General features: G+C 37.6%; 1 protein-coding gene across 5 annotated transcripts in view; it reads left to right on the top strand.

Annotated features, from left to right (window-relative positions):
- The window catches only part of ADAMTSL3 (ADAMTS like 3), a 173,653-nt gene that overhangs the window by 27,626 nt on the left and 133,282 nt on the right, over positions 1-12,745 (top strand). For all 5 annotated transcript variants that reach the window (XM_072345366.1, XM_072345367.1, XM_072345368.1 and 2 more), the window contains exon 3: positions 1,198-1,317. In XM_072345366.1, coding sequence (XP_072201467.1) covers positions 1,198-1,317 — 120 coding nt within the window. The remainder of the gene's footprint in view (positions 1-1,197; positions 1,318-12,745) is intronic.

Genomic DNA, 12,745 nt, shown 5'->3' with positions numbered 1-12,745 from the left:
GCTGTAACTGCAAACCTCTCTTTGTTACCTTATGGGGAAAGTACTGTTATCAAATGGAGGCTTTATTCTTCATATGTTGTGATTTACTTCGGCATAAATAAAATCAGTTGGCTGTGGTGTACAAGTGAGACTGCTGGTATAACAGGCTTTAGAGAATGTCATGATAACATGATGTGAACATGAATTACTCTTATGCAGGTCTGATGGAAAAAATCCACTTTAAAATCTTGTTCAAACTTGCATGCTAGTGTGTGACCTTTTACCCTGGTCTAGACATGTCCTAGCTATTTCTAGTTTACATGAAGATTGCTTGATTTAGGACAAGTGTGTTAATTTAATGCTTGTCACAAATGATGAGGTTTACAGTCTGAGAAGCTGACAGCTTCTTCTTTGCAGAACAGAGTAAGCAACAGCAGTGTAAGCTTCTCCAGACCCATACTGTGAATGGCTTGTCATCTGTTTTATATGAGTTAAATTGTTAGCTCCAGCAAGTGCATTCTCTGCACAAGAGAGGAACTACAGAAGCTCTTACTTATTTTTCTGCTACAAACTGGTTGAATGGCATAGATGATTTTTGAAATCTCGTTTCATCTGATGCTGAGGTTACATTCCTCTTGCTTGGTATGGTTCTAGCCAACAGTCTAGAAACTGGTTGATGACAACTGTTAATGTAAAATTATTACATATGTCAAAATATAAGAAACAGTTTAATTAAACCCCATTTATTAAGCTGACTTGTTGGGAAACGTCCAGCAGTAACTTGTGCAATTCATGCTTTTTTCTTCCCTAGAAGGTTTCAACCTCTTGGAAGGTAATTTTACATCCTTGTCCTTCCCACTCTTTACTTATCCTAACTGGATTCAGTGCTCTCCTTTCAAAACATATTGCTCATTTTTCTCTTACATACTGAACAATATAGCTTTCTAGGATAAAGCTCCTTCCTTAACGCGACATGAAGGGTGTAAGTGTTAGTGTGGTACATATACTGTTTTTGGGATGCGTTTAACCTGCAGTACAATGAGAGTGCGTTCAACCAGTTCAACACATAACATGTGTTATGGCTGCTGAACATGCATACATTACTTAGGAAAAACTTTTTTCAGGAGTTTAGAGCTAACCATTTTCAATGAATGCATATTTAAAATATTATCTTGTGTCTTCAGTAGCAGTAATGTGGTGTTTCTGAATCTCTTACAGACGAGAGCAGAGCAGTCCCAAGGTGCCTACTTCTTGCCTGAGTTTGCCCTTTCTCCACAGGGGAGTTTTCTTGAGGATACCACAGGGGAACAGTTCCTCACTTATCGTTACGATGACCAGGTCAGTATGCTATATGTGAAAATGACAGCACGTTCATTTAATTCTGACACATGGTTTACTCTAAATTAGGAAATGGTGTACAGTGTCCTTAGAAGGTGCAACAAGTGATGGCAAAACAAAAATTGAAGTAAAAAGTAAAATAATAATAATAATAAATTTTAGAAAGTAAAAATAATATATCGAAAAACTTGTGGAAGATCTTTGGGGGATGTAATAGAAATGAAAGCAACTGTGTTTTAATTATGGGTTAATAGATGTTGATAGTATTGTAAAACAAACAAAAAACCAACAGACATTTGAATTAGAGGTTACTGTGATGTGTGTGAATTGGTTGGCCTATCCTTAACTGACTTATTTCTTGGAGGAATTTAATCGCATTTTCTTTCTTGTGAAACGTCAACAAATTCTGTTTGCAGTGTTTGCAGCAGGGGAGGTTGGGTGCACTATAAGGAAACAAATGCAAGGCGGAATAACGCATGAAGCAGAGTATTCAGAAAGCAACAAATTATGTATTTTAAAGTTAGACGTTTTAACGCTTTTGCCAGATCCATTGAAACATTACGTTAAACATGGAATATAGATAAAAATGTAAAGAAAGCAACATGAAAGAAATGCTGTTAATGTTGGCAAAAGATCTGAAGTAAACCTAGGAAATGCGTGGCATGCTGTGGAAATTTACTCATGCACAATGTGTTCCAGAAGTCAGTTGAAACTCCACATCAAAACAGTCTGAATTACACAGACACTTACAGTACATGTCTTAGTGGAAGAGGAGGGAAGTTTTTTAGGAAACAATCTCCAAAAAAAGCTGAACTTGCTTTGCAGTTACAAGGTATGATTCTATATAGTGATTAGCAGTTTGAGTTTGAAAGACTGCCTCCTCACTGGAGCTATTTAGAGAAAGCTTGTTTATTGACTGCCTGCTCTAAGGAAAGAGGAGAACTGAGACAAACATTAGAATGAAGAGCTATTCAGGGGGACAAATGGAAGTGAAGATGATGATGAAGAAAGCATGTGGAGCTCCTGTAAGCTAGCTGAATGTGTTTTAATATGTTTATGATAATTAGTACTTGAGAATCTTGATTCATCTATAGAAAAATTTACATGTAATTTACCCCCCAGAGGAAAAACAAACAAACAAAACAACTGGCAAAGCAATAACTTACAGTACAGTAAAATGCAGCTGTGACCCAGGCAGCATTTAATGACAATAGTAGAATACCCTGTGAAGGTTATATACCAGAATCATCATCTTTTAAATGGAGCACTTCTTAGGCAAGATAATAAATCAAATATAAATGAGGGGTAGTACAAACAGTCCATTCAGATACGCTTGCTATGTGAATAGCATTGATGATTTAAAGAAAACAAAACAAAAACAATTCCCACTCCCCATAAAACCTTAAATACCGGTGTAGCTGTATGTAGAAGTCTGTTCCAAGCTCAATTGCATTTGATGGAAAGTTTTTCCATCAATTTCTTTGGAATCTGAATCAGATCTTCGTTAGAGCCGGCTTCTGTTCTTTCACAAATGTAACTTGGATCTTCACAGATGTGTTCAAGAATGACTAGTATAAGTTTGAGTTCTTGGAACTCAGCAATGCTAAAACATCAGAAAGTTGAAAATAAAGGCAGAGGTACTATTATTGTTATTACTGGTTTCTCTAAAGTGAACTTCAGTCATCAAGACATACTTAAAAAAAAAAAAGTGCATCTGTTGATAATCGGGTAAGGGCTGGTCTATGTCTGGTTTTCCTTCCTTGGTGTAAATCAAGATTCTACTGTAACTTGAAGACAGTTATTGGTGTAGGATATTGGTCATAGAATTGTAATAATGTGCAGTTATAAATTATGCTTTTGCTGAAATGTTCACATATTCAATTTCTTGATTTAAAAAAAAAAATAAAAAAGAAATCATTGTATTCTTTTCTGTGACATCCACTCTGTGGATAGAACTAAGTCTTAAACCAGAGGATGAGACACCTTCACTGGTTAATTTGAGTTTTGTAGATTGGTGTTGATAGGCATGAGGAATAGTACTGTTTTCTTATGAGTCACTTGATTTACTCCGTTTTGTTGGAGTCTGTGTTACTGGCAAATACCTTTAAAAAATAAATGGTCTCTTTATGTTTATGAAACCACCACTTATGGTACAGGACATCTTGTAATTATTCTTAATGCTTGAAAAGCTGACAAGCACGGTAGATCTCAAAAGGATGTGCCAGTGAATAAAGAGGGATTTATGTAAAGTGTAAGGCCACTTTTATATATGTAATATAACCAACACTAGAATGGGATCAGTATAGAAATGTTGCCACCTAATCCAAAAAACCACAATAGCTTACTCTTACACACCATAACTCAGTTTAATTTCAGCAATTCATTTTCTGTGCTGTCACTGTGGATATACATTATTTCCATTTCCCTGCGTGCTGGAGCTGTCCTGTGAGCGTCCATGCAGAGTCCTGGTGCTCCCGCTCATACTAAGTTAAGTTTACTTGAAAATTGGAAGAGTAAAATAAACTTGTGCATTTGGCTACAACAAATCAGAAAATAAGTTTTACCTGATCCGTTGTGTGTATCATCCCTCCGTCTGTGTTTGTGGAAGGGAACAGAATAGATGAAAATTAGTGAGAAGTTCCTAAGAGTGTTGTGCAGGAGTGGGAGAAGATCGGTGACCCTTCTATGTCCGTTTGGCTAGTCAACAAGATAGCAAGGGCCTTGCAGAAAAAGTGACCATTCCATATTTTGCAAGTGTGTCCTTCCCCTATAACTATTCCAATAAAATTTCCAGTTTGATATATGGATGGGTATTATTTCTATATAGCATCATCATCATGATCCAAGATTAGTTTCCTTACAACCTCCAAACGCAGGAATGTTTCAGAGGGGTTTTCTTTGGCTGTTGTGTGTGATATTTTTCAAGCAGGGAGCCAGTTTAATCAGGATCATTCATTCCTTTGTTAGTAAGTAATCTCGGTAAGAAAGAACTAGCTGTTACTTGAATATTCAGAAGTATTTGCTATCTGAAAAGACAAAGCTTACAGTTTGAAATGGAAGATGAGTAAATATTAAGGGGAACACACTGTACTCTGTTCTAGCCTAGCAAAATTGCATATGGATTCATGTTGTACATGTAAGGCAGTACATTTTGTTCTGGTTTAGTCTGGCAAGGAGGTTGCTCTCATTTTTGCACAGGATTGTACTAACCCCTTTGCATGTTCGGTTGCTATGTGTGCATTTAAGAATTACATGCAGATGAAATTTTTGGGCTAGATAGTTTCTAAATCCAGTTAATGTCTCTTACTCCCTTTTATGTTGACCATAGAAGAAAATAGATTACATACTGCATCTTTATTCATTGAAGTATTTTTGTGGCATGTGAATTTTGACACATTATGTTATCTTCTGGAAAGAAGAATAAACAGTGATCCAAAGCAAATGCTATTGAGGGATTCTGAAGAACAGAAATATATATGCAGTGAATATCTGGTTATAGCTCTTGTATTTTCTAACAAGCAATATCTTGCACCAGTCCATTGTATACTTCATTTCTAAAATTCTACTGAGTCAATGTAACTTAAATCTAACAAAGTACCAGATAGATTTTGATGTGTAGCCAAAGGTTTCACTTGCCATTAGAAATTTGAGACTGAAAAAATATACCCCTCTGCTATCACCCTCCATGACTTTTTGAGTAAGTATATGAAGAATAGCTCTCCCCCCAGCTTTAAGATGCATGCTATACCTTACCATAAGGAAGTTTCCTGGTTCTCTTTCTGATTTCTTTTGGCTTTTTAACTTCTAATCTACTACAAGATTTTTGTTTTCTCTTTTAGAAAACTAGTAGTACTGGAAAGATTTCTTTCTAAAAGAAAATGTTCTTGTTTTCTGACACTTAAGGCATAGCTTCCAAGTATTAAAACCATTCCATATGACGGACCACCAACAAGGACAGCAGTGAAAGCTTGGTTGTGTTGAATGTTTGAAGTACCTTTTCTCTTTGATTGGCTGGCTGAAAGAAACAGCTTGGGGATGGGAAAAAAATGAAAGAAAATGAAGAAAAATGTTATCTTTTAAGTCAGAATTTTTTACTTGATCACTTAGCTTTCTGTCTGACTTATCTCCTATATTTTTATGACATTTACTAATTTAAACTCATAGTAAGAAAACTCTGATTCTGGAATTAGACATATGGCACCAAGCAGTCCAATCTTGGCAAAGACATTTAGTGTTTCTAAACAAATCTTTAAAAAAAATTGCAGTCAGGGAGAGTGGTAAATATTGGCATCTTAAAACCACCCAGTAAGCAATTAAAATATGAAAATCTGCACTTTCAGACTTGAGTGTGTTTAGACATGTGAGGTGAGGTAGAAGCTAGTGAGTCTGTTTCCAAATAGATGTGCAAGTTATGACACACAGGCTGAGGCTGGTGGAGTTTTTTTTTTATAACTAGTGTTTCTCAGGGCTTGCCAGAGAAATCTGTTACAAAGTGGAGGCAAAGATTAGGAGACTGAATATCCTGATGTATACCTTGTTCTGCACGAGGAGAAATATTCCAGCCTCATTTCTGCATTTTCTGTTGGGTTTCATTGTGGCTTTTACACGTTGTGTAGACTGTTATGGAGTGGACAGAAGTTGTCTTAGGGATCCATCCAGGCTGATGTTTCTTCAGCAGCATCTCCCACCTCCTTTTCCCTCTCTCCTTGCTGATCTGCCATTCTCACTGATCTGCCTGTGGAACTAAATGTGCATCACAGGCTGGATTTGGTGTCAGCTGCTCTCCTTCTCTCTGTGCTTTTATTATTGGCCTTCTGGGCTGCAAGCACACACTGCTGGCTCATGTCCCACTTCCCCCCATCCACCAGGAGCCCCCCCGGGTCCTTCTCTGCAGGGCTGCTCCCAGTGAGTTCTTTTCCCAGTGGAAATGGAGATAGAAATTGTTGGGCTAGTAGATGAGTTGTGTAAGGGAGGAAGGTTATTTGCAGTTAAGGCATTAGTGAAGACAAGCTCTAATCCTGACAGAGGGGTAAGATTTGTATTTAGTACATAATGTCCCAGTGTTCTCCTTCTGTGTTACGCTGTGACATGACATTTTTGTTGAAATCCTGTAGGAACATTCAGAACTATTAAAGAGATTTAACATCTTGAATCCTGATCATTAGCTCTTCATTTAAAGATTCTTTTGGAATGAAGCAAGCTGTTCTGAAGTGGATACAAGCTATTTTGGGTGTTTTTTCCATGCTGCAGAACTTCCACCAAACAACACTCCCAGTGTTTTCATTTGTGTATTCTGAGTGAGCTGATAGAACTAATTTTGTCCACACACCAGTGCTGTAACATCTTATACCTGGCTACCTGAATTTCAGTATTGTTAGAAATATTCCTCTTTGGCTGAATAACATGCTGACCTTGTAGTCCTTATTCAACCAAAGCAATGCTATTAGAGTAACTGAGCACAAGCGCCACTGACCTGAATCCTGTAAGTAGTTCCAATTTTTTAGCTGTTGCTCACTTGTATGAGCAACAAATTATGAGGCGAGGCTTGTGGTGCTCCATACTAATCCTACAGGTATTATTGAGGAGTTTTAAATCATGTTCAGAGACCTCAGAGCCAAGTCTGTGTAAGGCTGTGTGAAGAGAAAAATGTTTATTTAGCAGAAATGTATCTGAAAGTAACATTAGGGGTTTCCTAATATTTTTTATTTCATAGTCTATTATTATTATTTTCACATGCTTTATGTTTGCAGGCTTAATTTGGATCTCTTTATTTCTAAGAATTTTTACTTTTAAGCTAACTTGGATATGGAAATTAGCTCTGTAATCAAGTGAAATGTGTTTCTGATTTGGAATAGGAGGGAGGCAAAGGAGGCAGGGATTAATTGTGAATGAAAACCCCTTACATTTTCAGGCAAAACCGCCCTTATAGACTGGTACATGTATAAGTCAGTAGGTATGATCCTATTTAAAAAATACTTTTGTTTAGCCTAATTGCTTGCCGGAAGCGTGACTAGCATATGCACAAATAATTATATAATTAGTGATATATTCTTGTGTGTGATGGATTGCTTAGTGAACTGGAAACTATTTAACATACTTACGTTTATTGGCAAATTGAAGTTGGCACTTCTTAAAGCACTAACTAACATTTTAAATTCAGGGTTTGGTTATATAGAGAAAGCAGTGTCAATGCTGGATGCCGTGCATTGGGACTTTTTTTCTTTATGCACTGAGAAACTTTCTTATTTTGTTAGTATTACTGCATTTAGTCCAACTCTGCCAAGTGTCTCTGTGTGTAAATCGTTGCTTGAGGTCTTTGCCTCCTGTGGGATAAATGCCTTCACAGGGAATCTGTAATAAGAAAACTTGAGCGGAAAACACATTTTATATCATTTCAGTTAGGATTAAATATCTTCTATGAATTGTATGTAAGGCTGAAAGTTGAATCCTATAAATTCTGTGGTAAAACTCACTGGTCTGCATCCTCAGCCCTTCTGTGGCTGTGATAATACTGGCCTTACCAACTGGCAGAAAACTCCCATCTAGCAAAACCAAACCCTAAAGTTAACCTTTCCTAAGTTCCTCCCCAGAATGACTTTTCAGTGAGAAAGGGCAGAAACTATTTCAGGTGCTTCTATTATTCCTGCTCCCTAGGTGCTAGGCAGATCCTAGGGCTGCTCTCACCGATACAAAGCTGTACAGGTATTTATAGCTTTTCTCTCTCTCTCTCTCTCTCTCTCTCTCTCTCTCTCTCTCTATATATATATATATATATTGCTCTAAATTGCTGTTTGGGTAGGTGGTGGGAGGAGCTTGGATCTGGTGTATGACTGAGACCACTGACTTGAGGACAAAGGACTCTGATTAGAGAAAATAGATTATTTGTAGGGACTGAGGGAGGAAAATATTGCATCATAGAGGAAGATACAACTTCTGATATGCTTTTCTTTCCCCTTTGGACTGATTATTGCTGCCACTCTTGTATTTTTGATCAGTTTCAAACTGCTCATTTCCTCATTTTTAATTCCATCTCCAGCATTAATATTACTCATAAGGAACATGATTAAAATGCTCCTGGTAGGATGTCACGATGACTTTAGTGGAGATAAACGCTTATAAGTAAAAAGTCTCTTCCCATTTGTGTGGCACTGATTTGGGAGGTGCAGTAAAAAGCTTTCTTTTTTAAGAAATCTGCGTATCTTGGCTTTGTTTCTAGAAATACTTAAAATGGTACTTGATAATCATTAGCACTTGGGTAATGAGCGAGCCTTGAGACAGCTAAAGAACAGTCTCCTTACAACTTCAGACAGTTCTATTACTTCATGCTATTAGAAAACAATTGTCAGCGTTGCCAGTAAACCTGGTTTATTCCTACTGACTACAAGACTTCAAAAGCTGTTTGCTCTCAAGGAAGAAAATTATGCATGTTAATTACCAATTTTGGCAGAAGCAGCCAAATGGTAAATAAAGGTTCCTGAGAGGATCGCTGCTGACAGCTGTATTTATTACTTTCAGAGCTTAGTCAGTGTTGCAGATTGTGGTACTGTAAGATCTGAAACATTTTAATACTCCTAATGTGATACAAACTGTTCCAGGCTTTACAGCAAACCTTAACGATGATCTATTGACATAACACCAAAATGAGGGGATTGTCTTTTCTATTTCTTTGCTTTCAGTAACCATTTCTGTTCATACCTCAGTCATTAGTCAGTACTGCATGCAAAAGTTTGTGTGCAGCAATCCAGTGATCTGGCTGTAGTACGGTCACAAATGACACAAGCTCCTGACCTTCTCCTTTAGTGACCAGATGCTAAAAACTTGCACTGCCTTATAAACAACTGTCTCCACTGCAGAGTAAAGTTATGTCCTTCTTAATTGGTTATTTAAGAGACTGATAGGCTAATGATTATTGGAAAGGAAGAAGGTCAAAGAACCGAACAAAGGAAAATAATGTGACTTTGTCTTATGGGAAAAACTGATTTGTTGGATAAGTCATGGGATGGGCAAGTGAGACTGAGCTTCAGGGTCAGAACAAGACTAAGAGGAAGATATAATGTAAGATATAAGCCTGATTTAGCATGTTTTATATGTCAAGTTGCATGTGGGGGTCCCCACCACCGTTGCTCTTAGTTCTAGCCTTGGAGGCTTATCAGCACTCGATTTATGGCTTGCAGTAACTGAACTTGAAGATTATATTGCATTAAAAATAATGATAAAAAGTAAATTATTATTCATAGTCTTTCCTTGTTGTGTCAGCTCAGTGATTTTTCTTTTTTTAATTATTTGATTTTATGTATGAAAAATGAAAGTGAAACATGCTATAGAACATAAGCGTCATTGCAACAGCTTCAGTACTATGTAGGAAGGCATTCAATCAGGATTATTCTTCCAAATCCAGTGTCAAAAAGATATGGAAAGATGTATAGTAATCCTTGCTATTTGAACCAACTGCTGGTAAATCTGATAAAGATCACTGAGTACTGACAGATTTATATGAGCAAGCTGATTCATATGCCACGAATGCTGACATAAGTTCTGTTTTCAAAATAGCCATGATCTGTTGATTCATTGTTTTATTTCCATCACATCACAAAATATTGGCACGATGTAGTTTACTATGGCACTCAAACCATTTCTGCTAAATATGTGTGCATTTGCTTATCTTCTCAGTATAGAGGCCAATGATCTTTGAGTACTGGCTTCATTAGTAGCTGCTTGGATTAGAGTAATGCTGCGTTATAATACAAGAATCAGAATTACGTTCCATGTAGCAAATTTAAGTACTAGGACTAAGTTTTGAACTTGCTCTGAATATTTTATCATCCAACTTGAAAAAGAAGCTTTGCTTTTTGGTTTGTTTGTTTTTTGCAGATATTTTTATACTTAACAGTGATCTTGCCAATTAATGCTTGTTCTTCTCTTGCTCCTTAGTATCGACCCTATAAGACAGTCTGTTTTTTTTGTTGTTTTTTTTTTTTTTTTCCCAATGTTGTACTCAAATGAGAGGAAAAGTAGGATAAAAGTATTTCTTGTAAGTAGTCGTCTTTTTTCTGTGCAGTGTGACTTCCTTTAAATGAAGACTATTTCCTGGAAATTCGTCCCCCAAAGTGGGTGTCTTCAGAGTGTCAAAAGGGATGCTCATCCTCTGTGTAACCTATAGCTGCAACTGAAATGAACTTCTTTAGTTTGCTATGTGAGAGACTGAGTTTCTGCATAGTGCAGGGAAGTTTTTCTGGCAGCGCCATGAAGTCTTTCAGAGAATTGTTTCTGCATATGTTTGTTAATGTTTTGGTGTGGACAGAAGTTGGAATGCTGTCTAGAGCAGATACGATGGATGACCTCTCTTCTGCAGTCCTTAACAGTCTAGTGCCCAAACACTTATTCCCATGCATAACTTAATTCATGTGAGGGCTCCCATCTATGTCAGTGAAATACCCGCAGAAGTTGAGATGCACATGTGAAAAAGTGTTGGCAGGATCAAGGCCTCGCTTCCAACCCTGTTCTTTGAAATTCCATGCTTAAACTTCTAAAAGACCCCAAAGAGAGAGCACCTCTTGGGAAGGTCTGGAAGTCTCCCATTTGTACCGCAGTGAGTGGAAGCTGCAATCATTTGTGCAATGAGATGGGGCCAGCAGGTCTTCCTCCTTCATAGCTCAGAAGTGTGTGGTTTTAATAACTCCCAGTACTCCAACGTGGTCATAAAGCTTACCATGAATTGCAATTAGTCTAGTTACGTCGTAAACATGACTTTTTTTTCTTAATTGAGAGACTTGAAGCCATTTTTGCAGATTGCTGACATCAGAAGACTTTCCAACTTATTGAAAAAATCCAAATGACTGCATAATGTTTTCAAAGAACAGACTGATGGAGACTGGCCTGTTGTCAGAAAAATAGCGTATGAATTAACTTTGCTACATTATGATTTAATTTAAAATTAACTTACGGTTTGTTGACAATGTTCATATTTCATAGAGTAGGTGTAGGGTGCAAGTTTTCTGTATTTCCTACCATGAAGAAAAAAACCATTAACTCTGACATCTGTTTTTAGCACTTTCCTTCATATTTTTGGATGAATGCCTGGCAAAAGCTGGAGAGCGACTAAGAGATCAACCAAAGATGGCCTAAGGGCCTGTTCCCAGCTGGTACGACATCTGGAATGTTAAATATAGTGGATAAATTCAGAGTTGTAGTTTAATAAGATTGGTATTCAAGTGTTCGGCCTACAGCAAAGGAAAGGACAGTGAAGCTGACGGCGTGCATGGTACATAATATGTCAAGGTGTCTGAAGTGTAATTTGCTGGGTTCTCACTTTCATTTTGGCCGTTTCCTTATGCTTAGGTATAAACTTTCATCTAGGTTTGTTTTGAACCTTTACAAAATAAAGGGTGAAGTCATATTGGTAGTATGTCCAGAATCTTATCTTTTCACTGAGCTTAGAGTATGTCTGGTTTTCTTTCTTTTTCTTTTTAGGAAAAAAGTGCTAAAGACAGATTTTTATGAGCTGACTAGAAATAACTTAAGCTGCTACCTTTGCAAATTTTAAGTATACGTAGTCTTGCACAGTGAAGATTTTACAGAATCATAAACCATTCAGGCATCTGGACTTGTGCTATGTGCAACCATACTTGCAAGATTTATGTCTCAGAAGGCCTGCTTTTTTCTATTTAGGGTTTAGTTAATCTTCTGCTTGTCTAATCTACAAACTCTAATTAACATGTGTTGCTAGACAAGCCCAGCAAAGCTGCAGTTAGGGCTCAGTAGAGAGGTATCTGCTTACAGCAGCTCTGAACAGGCTAATACTAGGTCAAAAAAAGCCCACCCTAAAATGGAAGGTGATTTCTGTGCCATTTGCATCCTCTAACTACGCTCATCAGCCTGTATGCTTGCAGCTCCCTTCCCTTTGTACTGTCTTTATTGTCACACAGTGCTCACCTCATAGTGGAAGTTTTATGTTACAGTCTCTATGTTCAGTTCTGGGATAGACGAACAAACTTGCAGGGCTGGGGCCAACAGTGGTACAAAGTTGCTTCTGGGAGTTTGCTGAAGCACCTCTGAGTGGGGATTGTGTTTTCCCTTTGTTTTGCAGCACTGTAAACTTCTTTCCCTGATCTGTGTTGTTTCTTTGGAATGCTGGAGCAGGAGGGAGCCTGTGACATTGCACTGCTAATTTGCAAGCCCCAGGCTGTGGCCAGGGAGTGTGAAGTGGAGGAGGACATAGCACGTGAAATGTGACAGGGCTGTAATTGATGGAGGGAGGTGTAATGTAAGGTCTTATTCCTCCAGTTTTTTTAAGAAGGACTCACTTGATAATTCCTCAGCACATTGCGGTTATTCCTATATTATTTATTACTAGGCAAGATCTTGTAGGTGAAGACAAGTTACTTCAATATGATTTGGCAGGAAACCAGCAGAGCCTCAAAGAAGGACC

Source organism: Excalfactoria chinensis, chromosome 10 (genome assembly GCF_039878825.1).
Source record: "Excalfactoria chinensis isolate bCotChi1 chromosome 10, bCotChi1.hap2, whole genome shotgun sequence".
Lineage (NCBI taxonomy): Eukaryota > Metazoa > Chordata > Aves > Galliformes > Phasianidae > Excalfactoria > Excalfactoria chinensis.
This window is presented reverse-complemented; position numbering and strand designations above follow the sequence as displayed.